At 35.4% G+C, this 15,383-nt stretch overlaps 1 protein-coding gene and 1 pseudogene across 4 annotated transcripts in view; one reads left to right on the forward strand and one right to left on the reverse strand.

The window, feature by feature from the left end:
- Positions 1 to 270: 270 nt before the first annotated feature.
- LOC149848292 (zeaxanthin epoxidase, chloroplastic pseudogene) lies at positions 271 to 1,284 on the reverse strand (annotated as a pseudogene).
- Positions 1,285 to 2,133: 849 nt separating this feature from the next.
- LOC149848293 (aminodeoxychorismate synthase, chloroplastic-like) overlaps positions 2,134 to 15,383 on the forward strand; it is a 43,597-nt gene continuing 30,347 nt past the window's right edge. For 3 of the 4 annotated variants that reach the window (XM_089988515.1, XM_089988663.1, XM_089988739.1), the window contains exons 1-2: positions 2,134 to 2,243; positions 5,039 to 5,478. In XM_089988515.1, the coding sequence (XP_089844641.1) occupies positions 5,136 to 5,478 (343 nt within the window). In that variant the 5' untranslated portion in view covers positions 2,134 to 2,243; positions 5,039 to 5,135. Of the gene's footprint in view, positions 2,244 to 2,405; positions 2,578 to 5,038; positions 5,479 to 15,383 lie in introns of those variants that run through there. The other variant, XM_089988588.1, reaches the window with a different exon arrangement.

Genomic DNA, 15,383 nt, shown 5'->3' on the forward strand with positions numbered 1-15,383 from the left:
TCAAAATTTTCTTTTTGTGCTCCGGTGAGAAGCCCCTTAGGCATTTTCGAAATATCTCAATGTCAAGATGCTCCTCATGATATCCACTAGCATGATGTGCAGTTGATCATAAGTCATCAACATCCATACCATCAAGTGATCATGAAATAAGGAGTTGGATTTCATGCTCCTTGAATATCTCTATCCAATCTGGCCGTATGAGTTGTTGTAAATCTTGTCCACCTGGAAGGAGATCCTCTTCAGTTTGCTTACCGTACTTATTATTTACGACTATGAAATACAACCTAACTCAGAAATGTTGTCTTTATAATGCTTCAAGAAAAGGAGATGTTGGTACCATTCTGTGTCCAAAGAAGGCAAGTCATTGAGGTAGTTATACGTCTTCTTCAACTTGCTCAAAAAAAAAAAAGTCGCAAAAGGTATTTCGACAAGAATACCCTCAAACATTGCCTTTCCAAATTCTAAAGCAAGTTGATAGCTATCCTCAATAGTCAGACAACCACCTTGTTCCAAATTTGGCTGCATAGCATGAATAAAATCCTTAAGCAAGGCCACACGACCCTTAGTCCAAGAAAGAGCTGAAAATCTATCATATATGTTACGACGAAGGATTATGTTCTCATCGGTTGCAAGGATCAAGTCCACAACCTTGTCACACCAATTCCCGAATATCCCAAGCAACCTTTTCTTTTTACCATTGGGAGTACCAGTGCCACCAGGTGGTTCATTGTAAAATGCATACCACTGCATCTTTCCAGCACCCACACCTGAGGAAACAAAATACTGACAGTGGCCTAAGAATACAGGGTATCCCACAAACTCGATATTAGGAGGCACAAGATCTGCAATACCCGTGTAGCACATGTAGGCAGAGAACATTGCATATTGATGTCCAAAAATTTTTTTACGCACCTTAGACCAGATACCATCAACACCAACTAAAAGATCACCTTTATAACATTTTCTATTCTCCAGTATCACTGTCACGGATTGCTGGGGAATCGTGCGGCCGACATCCCTGTGCAGGCTGGCTTCGATGAACTCCGGTGGCACAACTGACAGTTGGAGGTTCGCTGGGCATGGGTCGACCGACACAACACTTGGGAGGCCAACAACATCGACACCCAATCCACCACTCGTTGTCAGCATGGACGTTGTGTGCGTCTTCCCCGACGACTCGAGGACCACGAGCCATTCTTCAAGTCCATCCATACGTTTTGACAGTCCAGCTACATCCTTGTATAGGCGTAGCAGATTTTCCTGGATCTTTGTCAACATGTCCATCATCCGCATCATCGGATCTTTGTTGTCGATCTCCTCTAACGCCTTCCGCTCGTAGGATCGTCCCTCGCTTCTTGCGACATGACGTTGACCAAGGAAGAGGGGTTGGGCTCTGATACCACTTTGATGCAGCGAAAAAGATCAAGACTTCATGTTAATGGGTGTTGCGTTGACACTCTTTGACGTAGCATGGAGATCAAATCCGGAGATGCACTTGGGTGCAACAAATAGGGCAACGTGGAAATCAGATGTTCTGATCACCCTTTGATGCAGTAGAACAACCGACATCACGTGCTTGGCCTTGGCAAACGAGGACACGATCCTCACGGTCGTGTGCTGCTCAACGATGAGAAGAACAACCACCACTTGATGCAGTGGTGAGAACCGCAACCTTCACGCAAGAGTGTTGACGTGAAGTCTACTGGTAGAGTGTTGACGTGAAGTCTACTGGTGTAGTGAGGATGCCACTAGTCTTGTCAATTGGATTGTCGTAGGCTGTATCCTCTCAATGCACGACTATATAATACGGTAACTCAAACCAGATGGAAGGAAAAGGCTTGGATCAAAAGATCGGAGAAACAATGTATTAATAAGAAAACTGACATTATTTACAAGCTCTAATCAAAGAAAAATAATGGCTAACAGGGACCAAATCAAATGAATAAAAAAAAACAATAACAGAAGGAACGTGCCGCTGCAAAAAAAAAATGCCAAAAGCTTTTTAGACTCCTCAAAAATATCCTCTTGCAAGGGTTGGGTATTTGGGAGGTTCCGGATCTGCTCTGCATAAAAAAGTAGTATGAAGCGTAAAGCGGGATTCATATCGGAAACGATTGTAGAAGCGTATAAGATGCGAAAAAAAACATATAAAGGAAACGAGTGCGAAGCAGTGAAAAAAATTAGTAAACTACATCTTCTAAGTGGCCTTTGGGCGAGAGCGTGAAGGGGTCGACGGCGTCTCTGTAAGTGTCCTTTTCTTCTTGTACTCACTTTCTCTCGGTTCCTTCTCACCACAACCACCACCATCATCATCATCTTGCTTTCTTCTTCTTCTTCTCTCTTTCTCTCATATGATTTCCTTAACATTCAAGTGTGGGTGACTAAAAACTTGTTCGGGACTAATGAGATTGTGTTCATACTTCATAGTATAACGTGCTCTACTTGTACTCCAATCCCTCTTGTGCCTGCCTAGTTGATCCGATAGGAAAATAAATTTTTTGTGGCAATTGTCGTAATGAGCTTGAATTTGTTGGTAGTTGAATAGTAGGATAATTGGTGGTTGTGGTAGTTCAAGTGGTGAGTTGTTGAATTTATTTTCTTCTCGTTGATCAATTTTATTGGTTTCCAGATGGGTATTGTTTCTTATTTTGAATACCAATTAAACTTGCATAAGCCCAAGAAGTTGGAGGAGTTCTTCTTCTCTCTCTCTCTTGTAATTCTTTAAGATTATATGGAGATCCAGCTTACTGCATTAAAATCGTGGGAACGATATTTTTGCATTTCCGCTCTTTTATCATGGAGATGAATTTTTGCTATGCTATTTTACGGTCAAAATCTGCTGCTTGTGAGAAGTTTCCTGCTGATATATTTTTTGCATCTCCTTTCATCTTGTTGCCTTAAGCCTGCTTTCATTCATACTTCAGCCAGAAATATGGAAAAAATTCCTTTTGATTGTTTATCACCATTTGATTCAGTTTTATGTTTAGACTTTTTTGTTTATGTTTGACTATGTACAAATGTATCTGTAGAGCCCAAAATTTTGTCTTTGACAAATCTTTTGCGCTTTGATTTGATAAAGTTGCAACTTTTTCGAGCATGCGAGACATTATGTCAGCATCTTTTTTGCTGTTTTTATAAAAATATTATAGTTCACTCACTATCTATTTGAAGAAATGCCGGCACCGGAGGTAGCATCTCTAACCTCTTTTCTAAGTGATGCGGTGCTTGGAGGGCATACATAATAGGCAAAGAGAGCTTTGGGTATACAATTGTTCCCTGAAAATAATGCTGTCTTTGATGATAGAGATCCAATTGCGTTCTTCTACCTTGCGAGGGTCCAAAGAGTCAGTATGTTGACTTGTAGATTTGGCAAAACAGGTAGGCCCAAATATAGTATTCTTCCATGGTTTATTATCTATCTAGCGTGATACTTGGAGGGCTTACATAATAGCTAAGGAAAATTCGGCTATGCAACTGTTTGCATACAAAACTGCACGAGATGATGGAGATTCAGATAGACTGCTACATTAGAAGGTGCAAGCAAGAAATATGTTAACGAGTGGGTTTGTTAAACAACTAATTGATGTGTCAAAGGATTTTCTGTAAAGAATTGCACTTTGATATGGAGATTCCATATGTTTGTATGCTTCTTGTTCACATGCATGCAGGCATGTTATATCTAATACATGCCCATATGCTCATATTACTCACTGTGGGTAATCATCATTCACACACCAATCTAATTAGTACCAAAGCACCCATACGTAAATATTGTCACACTTTTTTTGTTGTATTGATCTTGAGAATTTTGACGATCAAATTGTTAAATACTTTTGCTAATGAAGATAGTGTGATTTAATTTATATGAGAAAGCGAATGGTTGCTTAAAAACTTTGGCAAAAGTCTAACATATAATATGAAGCCAGTTGATAAGGTACTTTATAAATTTGCTTAATAAGGTAGTCTACAGTTTTGTTGTCATTATTAAGCAAATCCATGTTGAATGATTTCCATAATCACTTTCTTTCTTAAATCAAATTTATTGATCTATAATTAATCACAATTTCTTAAGTTTTTGACAGTCGATTAGTCATTATGTGACTATGATAGCTTAAGGCATCGTTTAGTGCAATTTTTTTTTGCGTTTCTCTCTCTCTCTCTGTGTGTGTGTGTGTGTGTGTGTGTGTGTGTGTGTGCACCCAAGAGATAGTATAGGTATTTGTGACTTAGTTTATATATATATATATATATATAAAGTTAAATTTAATTGTATTCAATGCATGCTAAGATATAAAATTCACTGCCCTCCTAATAATGCTGCTAGTGTCACTACTGCTGTTTCCAGGTGTTGTATTGTTAAGATATGCGTAAGCACGATTTAATAAAATGATTATTTCATCATCATTGGAGTGAGCTTTATGAGTCCTTTTCCTCAATTCCTTCCTGTTTAGAGCTACAACTTCAATCTCCTTACGGTCCTTCATACCACCTCTCGTTGCCTCCTTCTAAGTCTTTAATGGACTTCCTAACAACATGTCCAAACCATCTTAAATGGCATTCTTTTTGTATTTTCTTTTATTGGTGTAGGACTCATAGATGCTTTTTGATGTACTGTTCATAGCTCCAAACAGCCGTCTTACATATGTAGCTCTGCAACATCCAGAATCTCCTTTTCTCACTTCTTAGTTGCTCAACATGTAGTACCATATGAGTGTCTAATAGCAGTCTTGCAGAAACGACCTTTTAATTGCAGAGACAGCTTTCTATCACATAACAAGCCCTTTGCTTGTCTCCATGGTATCGAGTCAGCAAAACTCTTGCTAGTGATTTTTTTCTTTCAAATGACTGTCTTGTTGTATCATAGATCCTAAACATCAAAATTTATGAAAAAATGATTATTCTGTTTATTGGTCATTGAATTTTAGGTTTTTAGGATTCTTTTCTATTTCCTATTATGTTTGAGAAGGCCAAATATTGATATGACCAGCACCATCATGATCATCAATTGACTTATTTCCTTCCTTGAATGATATGCCAGGTTGGGAGTTGCATTGTTAATTTTCAGACGTTTATAAGAATAGACATCTACTGAAATTGAAGCAGCTTGTGTGATTGTTTTTTCGTATTGTTTTGCTATGGGAAAGAGCTTCAATCTGGCGACATCAGCATGTGAAATTCAATATGCTGGGTTCAAAGCCTTGTTGCATGTGCAACACAAGTTACAAATGCCAAAATCTTCCTTGCATTTTCGCTGTTTTAATGATCAAAATTATCCTCTGTTGTCAAGTTTTGATGTCGAAGCACAAAAGATTTCTAAGCATGTGACTTTTGGGATTCAATCCAAGTCAGATTTGGTGGAATCACGTCATCCAAAGAAAGAGATTGGAATTGGAAGAAAATTTGTGCGGACTTTGTTGATTGACAATTATGATAGTTATACATACAACATTTATCAAGAGTTGGCTGTAATTAATGGAGGTAAGTTTGCTTTTTGCAGTTGAAATTGGTAGAAGTTATTTTTGTATGCCATTTGTTTGAATATCTATCTTCTTTTAACTTCATATAACTGTACATGCTACTTTTAATACATAATGTATGTGCAATTGTCATAAAAATAAAAGAGTCTTTTTATGTAAAATATACGTCAAATACTTTAAAATGTCAGCAATTGTTTATGGACTATTAAAGCCATTCTTTAAAGGTCATGTATCATTACTCAAGGTTTCTGTACCTAATGGTTGCTGTTTTATTAAAAAGAGATGCATAATGCTTATTATCTTTTGTTAGTAATCAAAAGTGGCTTGTATATTCTACAGAGGAGGATGAAGACACACTTTCTTTCTTGGATGGAATATTAACAAAATATAAGCTTTTGATTTGGCATGATAGGACAAGTTAAGAGGCTCTAAACCTTGTCTATTCCAACTATTGTTTAATCTGTACCAATAGCAATTAGGGGCTTATAGATATTTCTAATTCCATGCAATCATGGTGCCTTAGTTTTTTCCAAACTAATTCTTAACAAATTATTATCAACAATTTGTTATGGTCATTGTAGCTGTCTATTAACAAATAAGCCAATTATTTCACTTCAAGAAACTTAGAGATTCATTGAATTGGTTACTCTACTATTCCTGAATGTGAAAAGCAAAATAAGTGATTGAAATTGTTAAGAATATATTATGTGATTAACCGAAAGCATCACTAGCTTATACAATAACCCAAGTATCATGTGGATTGTGACTAAAAATACTCACAGGTGAAACCGAGTGAAGTGTACCATCAGGAGAACGTGATAAGAACCCCATTGTAGATGTGCTAACCACCTTACTTGACAATCGACTCTTCAGGTGATGGGAAGGTCCATGCTGTTAAAATGTAAACTGTAATACATATAATACATATATATTATTTAATATTATTATTATAATTTTCCTTTTATTATTTTCTTTTTTTATTTTCCTTTATTTTCTTTTTTAGCATCTAGTTCAATAGAAACTAGATATTTGATACAGTAAAGTTCCTGTTGGAACTTGACTGTGCAATAGCTGACGACTATAATACAAGCCGTTGGACTAGAGTCCAACATCTCTTTTGGAGAACTCAAAATGAGCTATCCTCTCTCTTCCACTTTTTTGTATATATAGGGGTGAACCCCGTCAATGTAAGTAACAATGCTTCTTAAGCATTTTGTGCATGAATAAAGTATTATTTATTTTTCAAGTATTCTTCCTTTTATACCCTTTCAAGGGTCATGCTTGTATTGTCTCCAATAGACACTTGTTTGTGAGTTATTCATGCATTTGTTAGAGACCATCATTTCATTACATGGTATCAGAGTTACGGAATCCTTAGATCTTGAAGTGCTTCTGCCTCGATTTCCATGCCACATTTACAAAAGGTGTTTCATCACCTTGTTCTTTGCTCAAGAAGATTTGTTTGAAGAAAGAAGGATTTGTGCTATAAAAATTTGTTTTGTATCCTCTCTCTTATTCCCTTGTCTACTCTTTTTCTTTCTCTCTCTCCTCCTATCTATTATTCTCTTACCTTGGTAAAAGATGGATGACAATGATAAGATCACCATCATTCCTATGAAGCTAAATGATACTAACTATGTAATGTGAGTTTCGATTATGAAGCACCACATTTTGGGAAAAGGTTTATGGGGTATAGTGGATGGTTTTGATTCGGAACCTAAACTATCTCTTACCAAGAAAGAGGGTGATAAAGAGGTTTCTCTAACAGAGGAAGAGAAGAGTTAGGCGTTAGCCTCTTATAAAAAGAAATGGAAAGAGTGGAGGGTAGGGCATGAAAAAATTATGTCATGGCCAGTGTTAGCCTTGAGGCGCAAAAGGCACACCTCGCCTTGAGGCGCGGTCCTCTGTGCCTCAAGGCGCAATTTTTTTACAAAAAGATTTATGAGACATAATCAACAAAGTTTTTGTAGATTAATCTCATATATTTTCTAGTTATTTCAGTTATGTAATAAGTTTATTAGTATATTACTATATTTTAACTTTTGTTGGTTAATCTCATATATTTTTTAGTTATTTTGTAATTAGTTTCTTAATATATTTTAACTTTTGTTGGTTAATCTCATATATTTTTCAGTTATCTAATCAATTTTTTAGTTAATTTTATATGTTAATCTCATATTTTTTAGAATAATCTCATATATTTTAACTTTTGTAGGTTAATCTTATATATTTTTCAGTTATTTCAGTTATGTAATCAATTTCTTAGTATATTTTAACTTTTGTCGGTTAATCTCATATATTTTTCAGTTATGTAATCAGTTTTTAGTTACTTTTATATGTTAATCTCACATTTTTTAGAATAATCTCATATATTTTAACTTTTGTAGGTTAATCTTATATAATTTCTAGTTATTTCAGTTATGTAATCAGTTTCTTAGTATATTTTAACTTTTGTTGGTTAATTTCATATATTTTCCAATTATGTAATCAGTTTCTAGTTACTTTTATATGTTAATCTCATATTTTTTAGAATAATCTCATATATTTTAACTTTTGTTGGTTAATATCATATATTTTCCAGTTATGTAATCGGATTCTTAGTATATTTTATCTTTTGTTGGTTAATCTCATATATTTTCCAGTTATGTAATCATTTTTTAGGTACTTTTATATGTTAATCTCATATTTTTTAGAATAATCTCATATATTTTAACTTTTGTAGGTTAATCTCATATATTTTCCAGTTATTTCAGTTATGTAATCAGTTTCTTAGTAAATTTTAACTTTTTTTGGTTAATCTCATATATTTTCCAGTTATATAATCAGTTTTTAGTTACTTTTATATGCTAATCTCATATTTTTTAGTACTTATTTGAGATTTTCTATTTCTTATTGGTTGTTATTTCATTAATAAAGTATTTCTTAATTTATTTATATTTTTAGATATTTTTTTTATAATTTTTTTAAAGTTTTCAAAAAAAAGAAAATTGAGGCTTACGCTTTACACCTCGAGGCTTACGCCTCGCCTCGTTTTTTGGTGGAATGCCTCGCTATGCCTCAACGCTTTTCACAACACTGGTCATGGCTAATCAATAGTGTAGACATTAAAAATGCTCTAGTCTAGCTAAGTTTGAGCATGCTGATAAGGCTTGGAAATACCTCAAAAACATGTATTCCCTTAAAGATATTGCACATGTGTGCAATTTACAAGACAAATTTCGGACAATGACTCAAAAAGATAAAACTATTCAAGAATATTACAATGAGTTGTCCAAACTTTGGGAAGAGTTGGCTCTTCTTGAGCCCAAATGACATTGTGCTGAAGATATCGAGCTTCGCCAAAAGCAACTCGATATGAAACATTTCTATTAATTTGTCAATGGTCTAAGGCCAGAGTTTGAATCCACCAAATCGGCCCTTTTACATCGTGGAAAAATTCATTTTATTGTTGATACTATAAAAGAGAATGTACTTAGAAAAAGTACTTTAAAAGTTGCTGATGACTCAGTTTTAGTTGTGTCTAGACCGGAGAATCATACTTACAAGCTGCCTCATTTTGGAAGGCAAAACAGTGACTTTGATAAAAGAAAAGTCATTTGTCATCATTGTCATGAACCGGGGCACTATAGGTCTCAATGTCCAAAGTTAAAAAGAAGAGAAGAAAAAAAAGTTACATGTGTTGAATCTGAGTCAAAAGATCAAGATGCATCTGTATCTATGGCTCAACTGATGGAAATCCTTCAACCTCTTCTCAAAGGGGTATCCTCCTCAACTGAAGCCTCAACTGGAGCAGTTGTTGCATCTTTCTCCGATCCAGGTAACTTTTCTTGGCTTTTAGATTCTGTTGCTTCTTTTCACATGACCCTAAATGTTAATAGTCTATCCGAATGTGTTTTTATAGCAGATGACACATCTCTTGAAGTAAAAGGAATAAGATGTTTTGAAAATCTTCAAAAATCCATTTTTTTATCCCATAAATTAGATATATCCGTAAACTTAATTTAAATCTCTTATCTGTCTCGCAAATATCTGAATATGAATGTAATATCTCCTTCTCTTCTCATGGTTGTTGGGTACAAGATCGTCAGTCAAAGAAGTTGGGGAAGGCCATAGAGAAGGACTCTACATGAACTTTTTGGAATTACCCAAGAATGCATTTTGTTATAATGTTCAGAAATTAGAATTGGATTTATGGCACAAAAGACTTGGCCATCCTCGTATGTCTAAAATTCAATATTTTCCAAGTTTGGGAAAATTTTGTAATTCTGATTTTTTTTGTAAAGACTGCATTCTTGGCAAAATGAAAGGATTACCATTTCTTAGTAGAACTTTGTTTCTTCACGACCACTTGAGTTAATACATTAGGATGTTTGGGGCCCGCACCAGTTATTTTCAAAGGTGGTTATACATATTCTGTCATTATTGTTGATGACTTTTTTAGACATACTTGAATTTATTTTCTTAAACATAAATCTGAAGTCTTTGCTAACTTTCAAATATTTCATAAAATGGTTAAAAATAAGTTTCAAAATGATATTTCTATTTTTCGCACTGATTCAGGGGGAGAGTTTATGTCTAAAGAATTCAAAGATTATCTCAATTTACATGGTATTACACATCAAAGATCATGTCCACACACTCCACAGCAGAATGACCTAGCCGAACGCAAACATCGACACATTATGGAAACTACGAGGACCTTGCTGATTACAAATCAGGTTCCAAATTTTTTTTGCTGAAGCGGTCCTAACTGCCGCCACCTACCTCATCAATAAGATGCCATCTTCCTCATTAAAGAATACAACTCCAATAGAAAAACTTGTTAATTTAATTCCAGATTATTCTAGATTAAGAGTCTTTGGATGCAAATGTTTTGTTTTCTCCAACAAAAATGACAAACTCTCTCCTCGTGCAATCCCATGTGCCTTTTTAGGATATGCTGATAATAAAAAAGGCTATAAGTGTTTCGATTTTCAAAATAACAAATTATATGTGTCAAGAAATGTATTATTTTTCTTTGAATTTGAAAAATCCAAGGATGTCACTGAATACTCGTTTTTAATTGATCCAACTTCAAAATCCAATGAATGCGACCTTGACAATGACCAAAGTCCTATTGTTGTTGAAAATGATGATAATGAAGAGCAAATTCATAGGGATGTTAGTCTATAATATTCAAGACGTAGAGAGCAAAATCTTCCATATGCATTACAAAAATACTCCGAAGTTCCACCCAAAGGAACGTCTAGAATCTCTAGACCTCCTGAAAAATTTGTGTCTTACGAATCTTTTTCACCCACATATAGGGCAACCATTATATTAATACAATCACATGTTGAACCATCATCCTATTCTCAAGCCAAAAATCATATAGAATGGATAAAAGCCATGAAAATAGAATTCTAGCATTAGAAAAGGCCAACACCTAGACGATCCAAGATATTCATGCAGGTAAGAAACCTATAGGCCGTAGGTGGGTATATAAAGTCAAAACCAAAAGTGATGGGACCCTGGAAAGGTATAAAAGGCCTATTTAGTGGCAAAAGGATATGCCCAAGAGTATGACATTGATTATGAACAAACATTTGCTCCTGTGGCTCGTATGACCACTGTTAGAACCAGAGTTACCAGTCGAGGAAGCGGGAGCGGGAAGCAATACGGGAAGCGGGAGCGGAAAGCGAGGCAATTTCAAAAATTTAGGAAGCGGGGAAGCGTGGGACCACTTAGAAGAAAATTTTGAACCGTCTTGGAAGCGACCTAGGAAGCAAACCGGAAGCGAACCAGAAGCGAGGGGGAAGCAAAAAAAAAATGAAAAAATGGGGAAGCGTGGGGGAAGTGCGCTTCCCATAAAAGGGAAACACACTTTCCATTTTTTGGGGAAGCGCGCTTCCCCAAAAAAGGGGACGCTTCCCCTCACGCTTCGGGGAAGCGCGCTTCCCCTTTTACCTAGGCGCTTCCGGTAACTCTGGTTAGAACTTTAATAGCCTTGGCCTCCATTAGAAAATGGTCTATCATTCAATTGAATGTCAAAAATGCTTTTCTGAATGAGAATCTCATTGAAGAAGTATACATGGAAGCCCCGCCTGATATTAGTATCCCTAAGGGTAAAGCTCTTTGTGTAGAAAAAACTCTTTATGGTCTTAAACATGCTCCAAAAGCCTGGTAGGACCGATTTAGTCATATTATGCTTGATATTGGTTTTCAACCTTGTTTAACTGACACTGCTTTGTTTGTTAAGAAATCTGATGCAAGCATCATTCTTCTTCTTCTCTATGTGGATGATATGATAATCACCAGAGGCGACAAACAAGGAGTTGCAAATATCAAATCTCTTCTTAAAATTCACTTTGAAATGACCGACTTAGGTTTATTAAGATATTTTTTAGGCATTGAAGTCACTTATTCTCCTCGGGGGTATTTGATATCTCAATCTAAATTTGCTTTTGATATTGTTTCCAGGTCTGAAATTACAGATGATAAGAAAGTGGACACTCCAGAAGTTGTCAATGTTAAAATGAAAATTGATGATAAAGAACTTCTTGATGATCTTACTCCCTCCTGACAGCTTATTGGAGCTATTTCTTATCTTTCCATTACTAAGCCAGATATAGCTCATGCGGTTCATACAACTAATCAGTTTCAGCATGCTCCCACCTCTGTGCATATGGGAGCAGTTTTGCGTATTATTAAATACTTAAAATCCTCTCTTTCACGATGACTCTTCTTGCCTGCTTCATCCTCATTAAATTTAATTGTATATACTGATGCTGACTGGGGAGGTGATCCCAATAATAGGCACTCAACTACTGGTTTTTGTGTGTTCTTAAGTGAAGTTTTAAGTTCGTGGAGGTGCAAGAAGCAACAAGAGGTCTCTCTTTCCTCCACCGAAGCTGTATACAGAGCCATGACAACCACCACTATAGTGGTTGTTTGGCTCAGATGATTGCTACCGGATATGGGAGTTGAAGCAACACAAGCTTCAAAGATGTGTTGTGACAACAAAAGTGCAATCTACATTGCAAGCAACCGGACATTCCATGAGCGCACTAAATACATTGAGATAGACTGTTACTATGTCAGAGAGGAATACTTATATGGAACCATTGATCTGCCATATGTTACATCAAAATATCAATTAGCAGACTTCTTCACCAAACCTCTCGTTGCTCCTAGATTTCACTTTCGCTTAGACAAACTTTCGCTCATTGTACTGTAACTTTGAGGGAGAGTGTTAAAATATAAGTTGTAATACATATAATACATATATTATTTAATATTATTATTATTTTCTTTTTCTATTTTCCTTTATTTTCTTTTTTAGCATCTAGTTCAATAAGAATTAGATATTTGATCCAGTTAAGTTCCTATTGGAACTTGACTGTGCAATAATAGTTGTTTGACTCTAGTCCAATGGCTATAATAAGAGCCGTTGGACTAGAGTTCTTCTCTTTTGGAGAGCTCAAAATGAGCTCTTCTCTCTCTTCCACTTTTTTGTATGTATAGGGGTGAACCCCTTCAATGTAAGTAACAATGCTTCTTAAGCATTTTGTGCATGAATAAAGTATTATTTATTTTTCAAGTATTCTTCCTTTTATACCCTTTCAAGGGTTATGCTTGTAGTGTCTCCAATAGACACTTGTTTGTGAGTTATTGGACCATCATTTCATTACACATGCATCCTATCTGCATGTTTGCTTAGAGCATCAGCACACTTGGAGGCTGTGAAGCTATACAGACCATGAGGCAAATGCTCTATGAACCATGCTTGATGTTGGGGAAGAGACTGTGTTTGTCAGGCTACCTACCTACTAATGGTGAGGATGAATGTCTGCTGTCAAAGTCTACTCCAAGGACACCCTACACAATTTCAGGTGCTACTATCCAAACATAATATGCATCCATCTCATTGATGCATTGACCCTGTAGGAACTGAAAGGATTCCTGTCATCCAGTGGGTTTTCCATCCCAAACTGCTGCTCCTGGCATAACTGGTAAAGGAGTAGTTGGCCCAGCCTTGTCCTCTCCTGCAAGGGTCGGGTCCTTGCAATTCTTCCTTTAACACCAACAATGGTAGATATGAATTGAACTCCCATGACATTTTTAAACCCAACTCATGTACTACTTTCATCGGCACAATTAAATCCATGGGACCTTTGTCAACGTGGGATTTCACAAGTCAACATCATAGTGTAATAAACTCTTTTATTAAGAGATCTTAGGACCAGTGTGTAATGAAATAGCGAAAAATACAAAAACAATGCTACTAACGACTTTACAAGATCATGATCACAAAAGTGCATAAGCACAGACCAATGCCACTAAGGGCTTACAAGATCACAATCACAATGTGCACAAGCACAAGTCCACTATCAGACAAAACTAGCAACAACACAAGTGCTAAGTGCATATAAAACATTAAAGAACTAAATAGAAAAACACAAAATATAAAAAATATTCATCTTTTTTGAGCATAAATGCTTAAGAGAAGCATTAGTTACAAGAGACCTATTTATACACAAAGGGAGAGCATGGGGCTGTATTGGGGAGCTCCCAGTAGAGTCGTTGGGAGCTCCCAACGGTCACAAATGTGACCGTTGGGGAGCCTCCAATGACTCTATGGTCTTTTGACCATAGCGCCCATGCTCTTTACCAAAAAGACTTTAAATAAAAAGATAAAAAAATAAATAAGAGAAGAAATGTTCCTATTGAACAATACTTTTACATGAGTAAAATAATAAAAATACCCCTAGAGGGTATTTACATATTACATCACTATATATATATATATATACAACTTAACATTCCCCCTCAAACTTATGGTGAGATATACTGAAAGTTTGGAAATACAACAAAGATTCAATGGGAAGGATCCAAGTCTTCAATGAAAATCTTCATCTTTATGACATATTAGAGAGTTTTACAAATACAAGTCTTCAAAGGTCTTTTATTGGTGATCATCCCTAATCACCTTCATCGGCTATCTCCATCTTCATGATGCATCAAAGATATTTCTTTCTCAATCCACCACATCTTTGTAGAGAAAACAAAACAAAGGTCCCAACTACAAAAAGAAGGTATTCTAACCAAATAGTTATAAAGTTTCAAACCACACACACACACACATATATATATATATATATATATATATATATATATATATATATATATATATATATATATATATATATATATATATATATATATATATATATTGAACAAGAATAACACTCAAGGAAAAAAATTTGAGCAAATTAGTGATAATTTTTAGAAATATTAGATAACCATTAAGAAAGATAGGAGTATACCTCAAAATCTGTCACATAGGTGCGGGTGAGGGTGCGGGTGCAGGTACGGGTACAAGTGCGGATGTGACACTTTAAAAAAACTTGGGTGCGGGGGTGTAGGGAGGATATATATATAATTTTTAACAGTTTTAAGTTAACACTACATGTATTTGTGTGCATTTATGTATATATATATAATATAGATAAAAATGGACTTGATTAAGGTTAACTGAATCTACTTTTGGATAGAAATGGACCTCAGTGTGGTTGACTTCATCTAACACAAAGGAAGTTGTGTCCAAGTGTCGCACCCGCCTGGGTGCGGGTGTGACGCGGGTGCAGTGCCCTGTTAGAAGAGTCTGTGTGACATAGTTCAAAAGAGAATTTTTTATGAAATCAAATTTAGATAATCATAAACTCAGAATCAATATATTTTTCAAGAAAACATAAATATTGACCATAAGGGAATTTAATCACTAAAAAACATATCATTTATCAAGAAGAGATAAACAATGATGTATTAATAATATTCCAAATTTTTAGAAAATCTCTTTAATTGAAACAAATGATCATTTTATACTAAAAACAACATGCATATAAAGTATAACACTAAAAACCCCCC

The sequence above is a fragment of the Nuphar pumila genome, chromosome 1 (assembly GCF_984573655.1).
Source record: "Nuphar pumila chromosome 1, dmNupPumi1.hap1.1, whole genome shotgun sequence".
NCBI classification, from domain to species: Eukaryota; Viridiplantae; Streptophyta; class Magnoliopsida; order Nymphaeales; family Nymphaeaceae; genus Nuphar; species Nuphar pumila.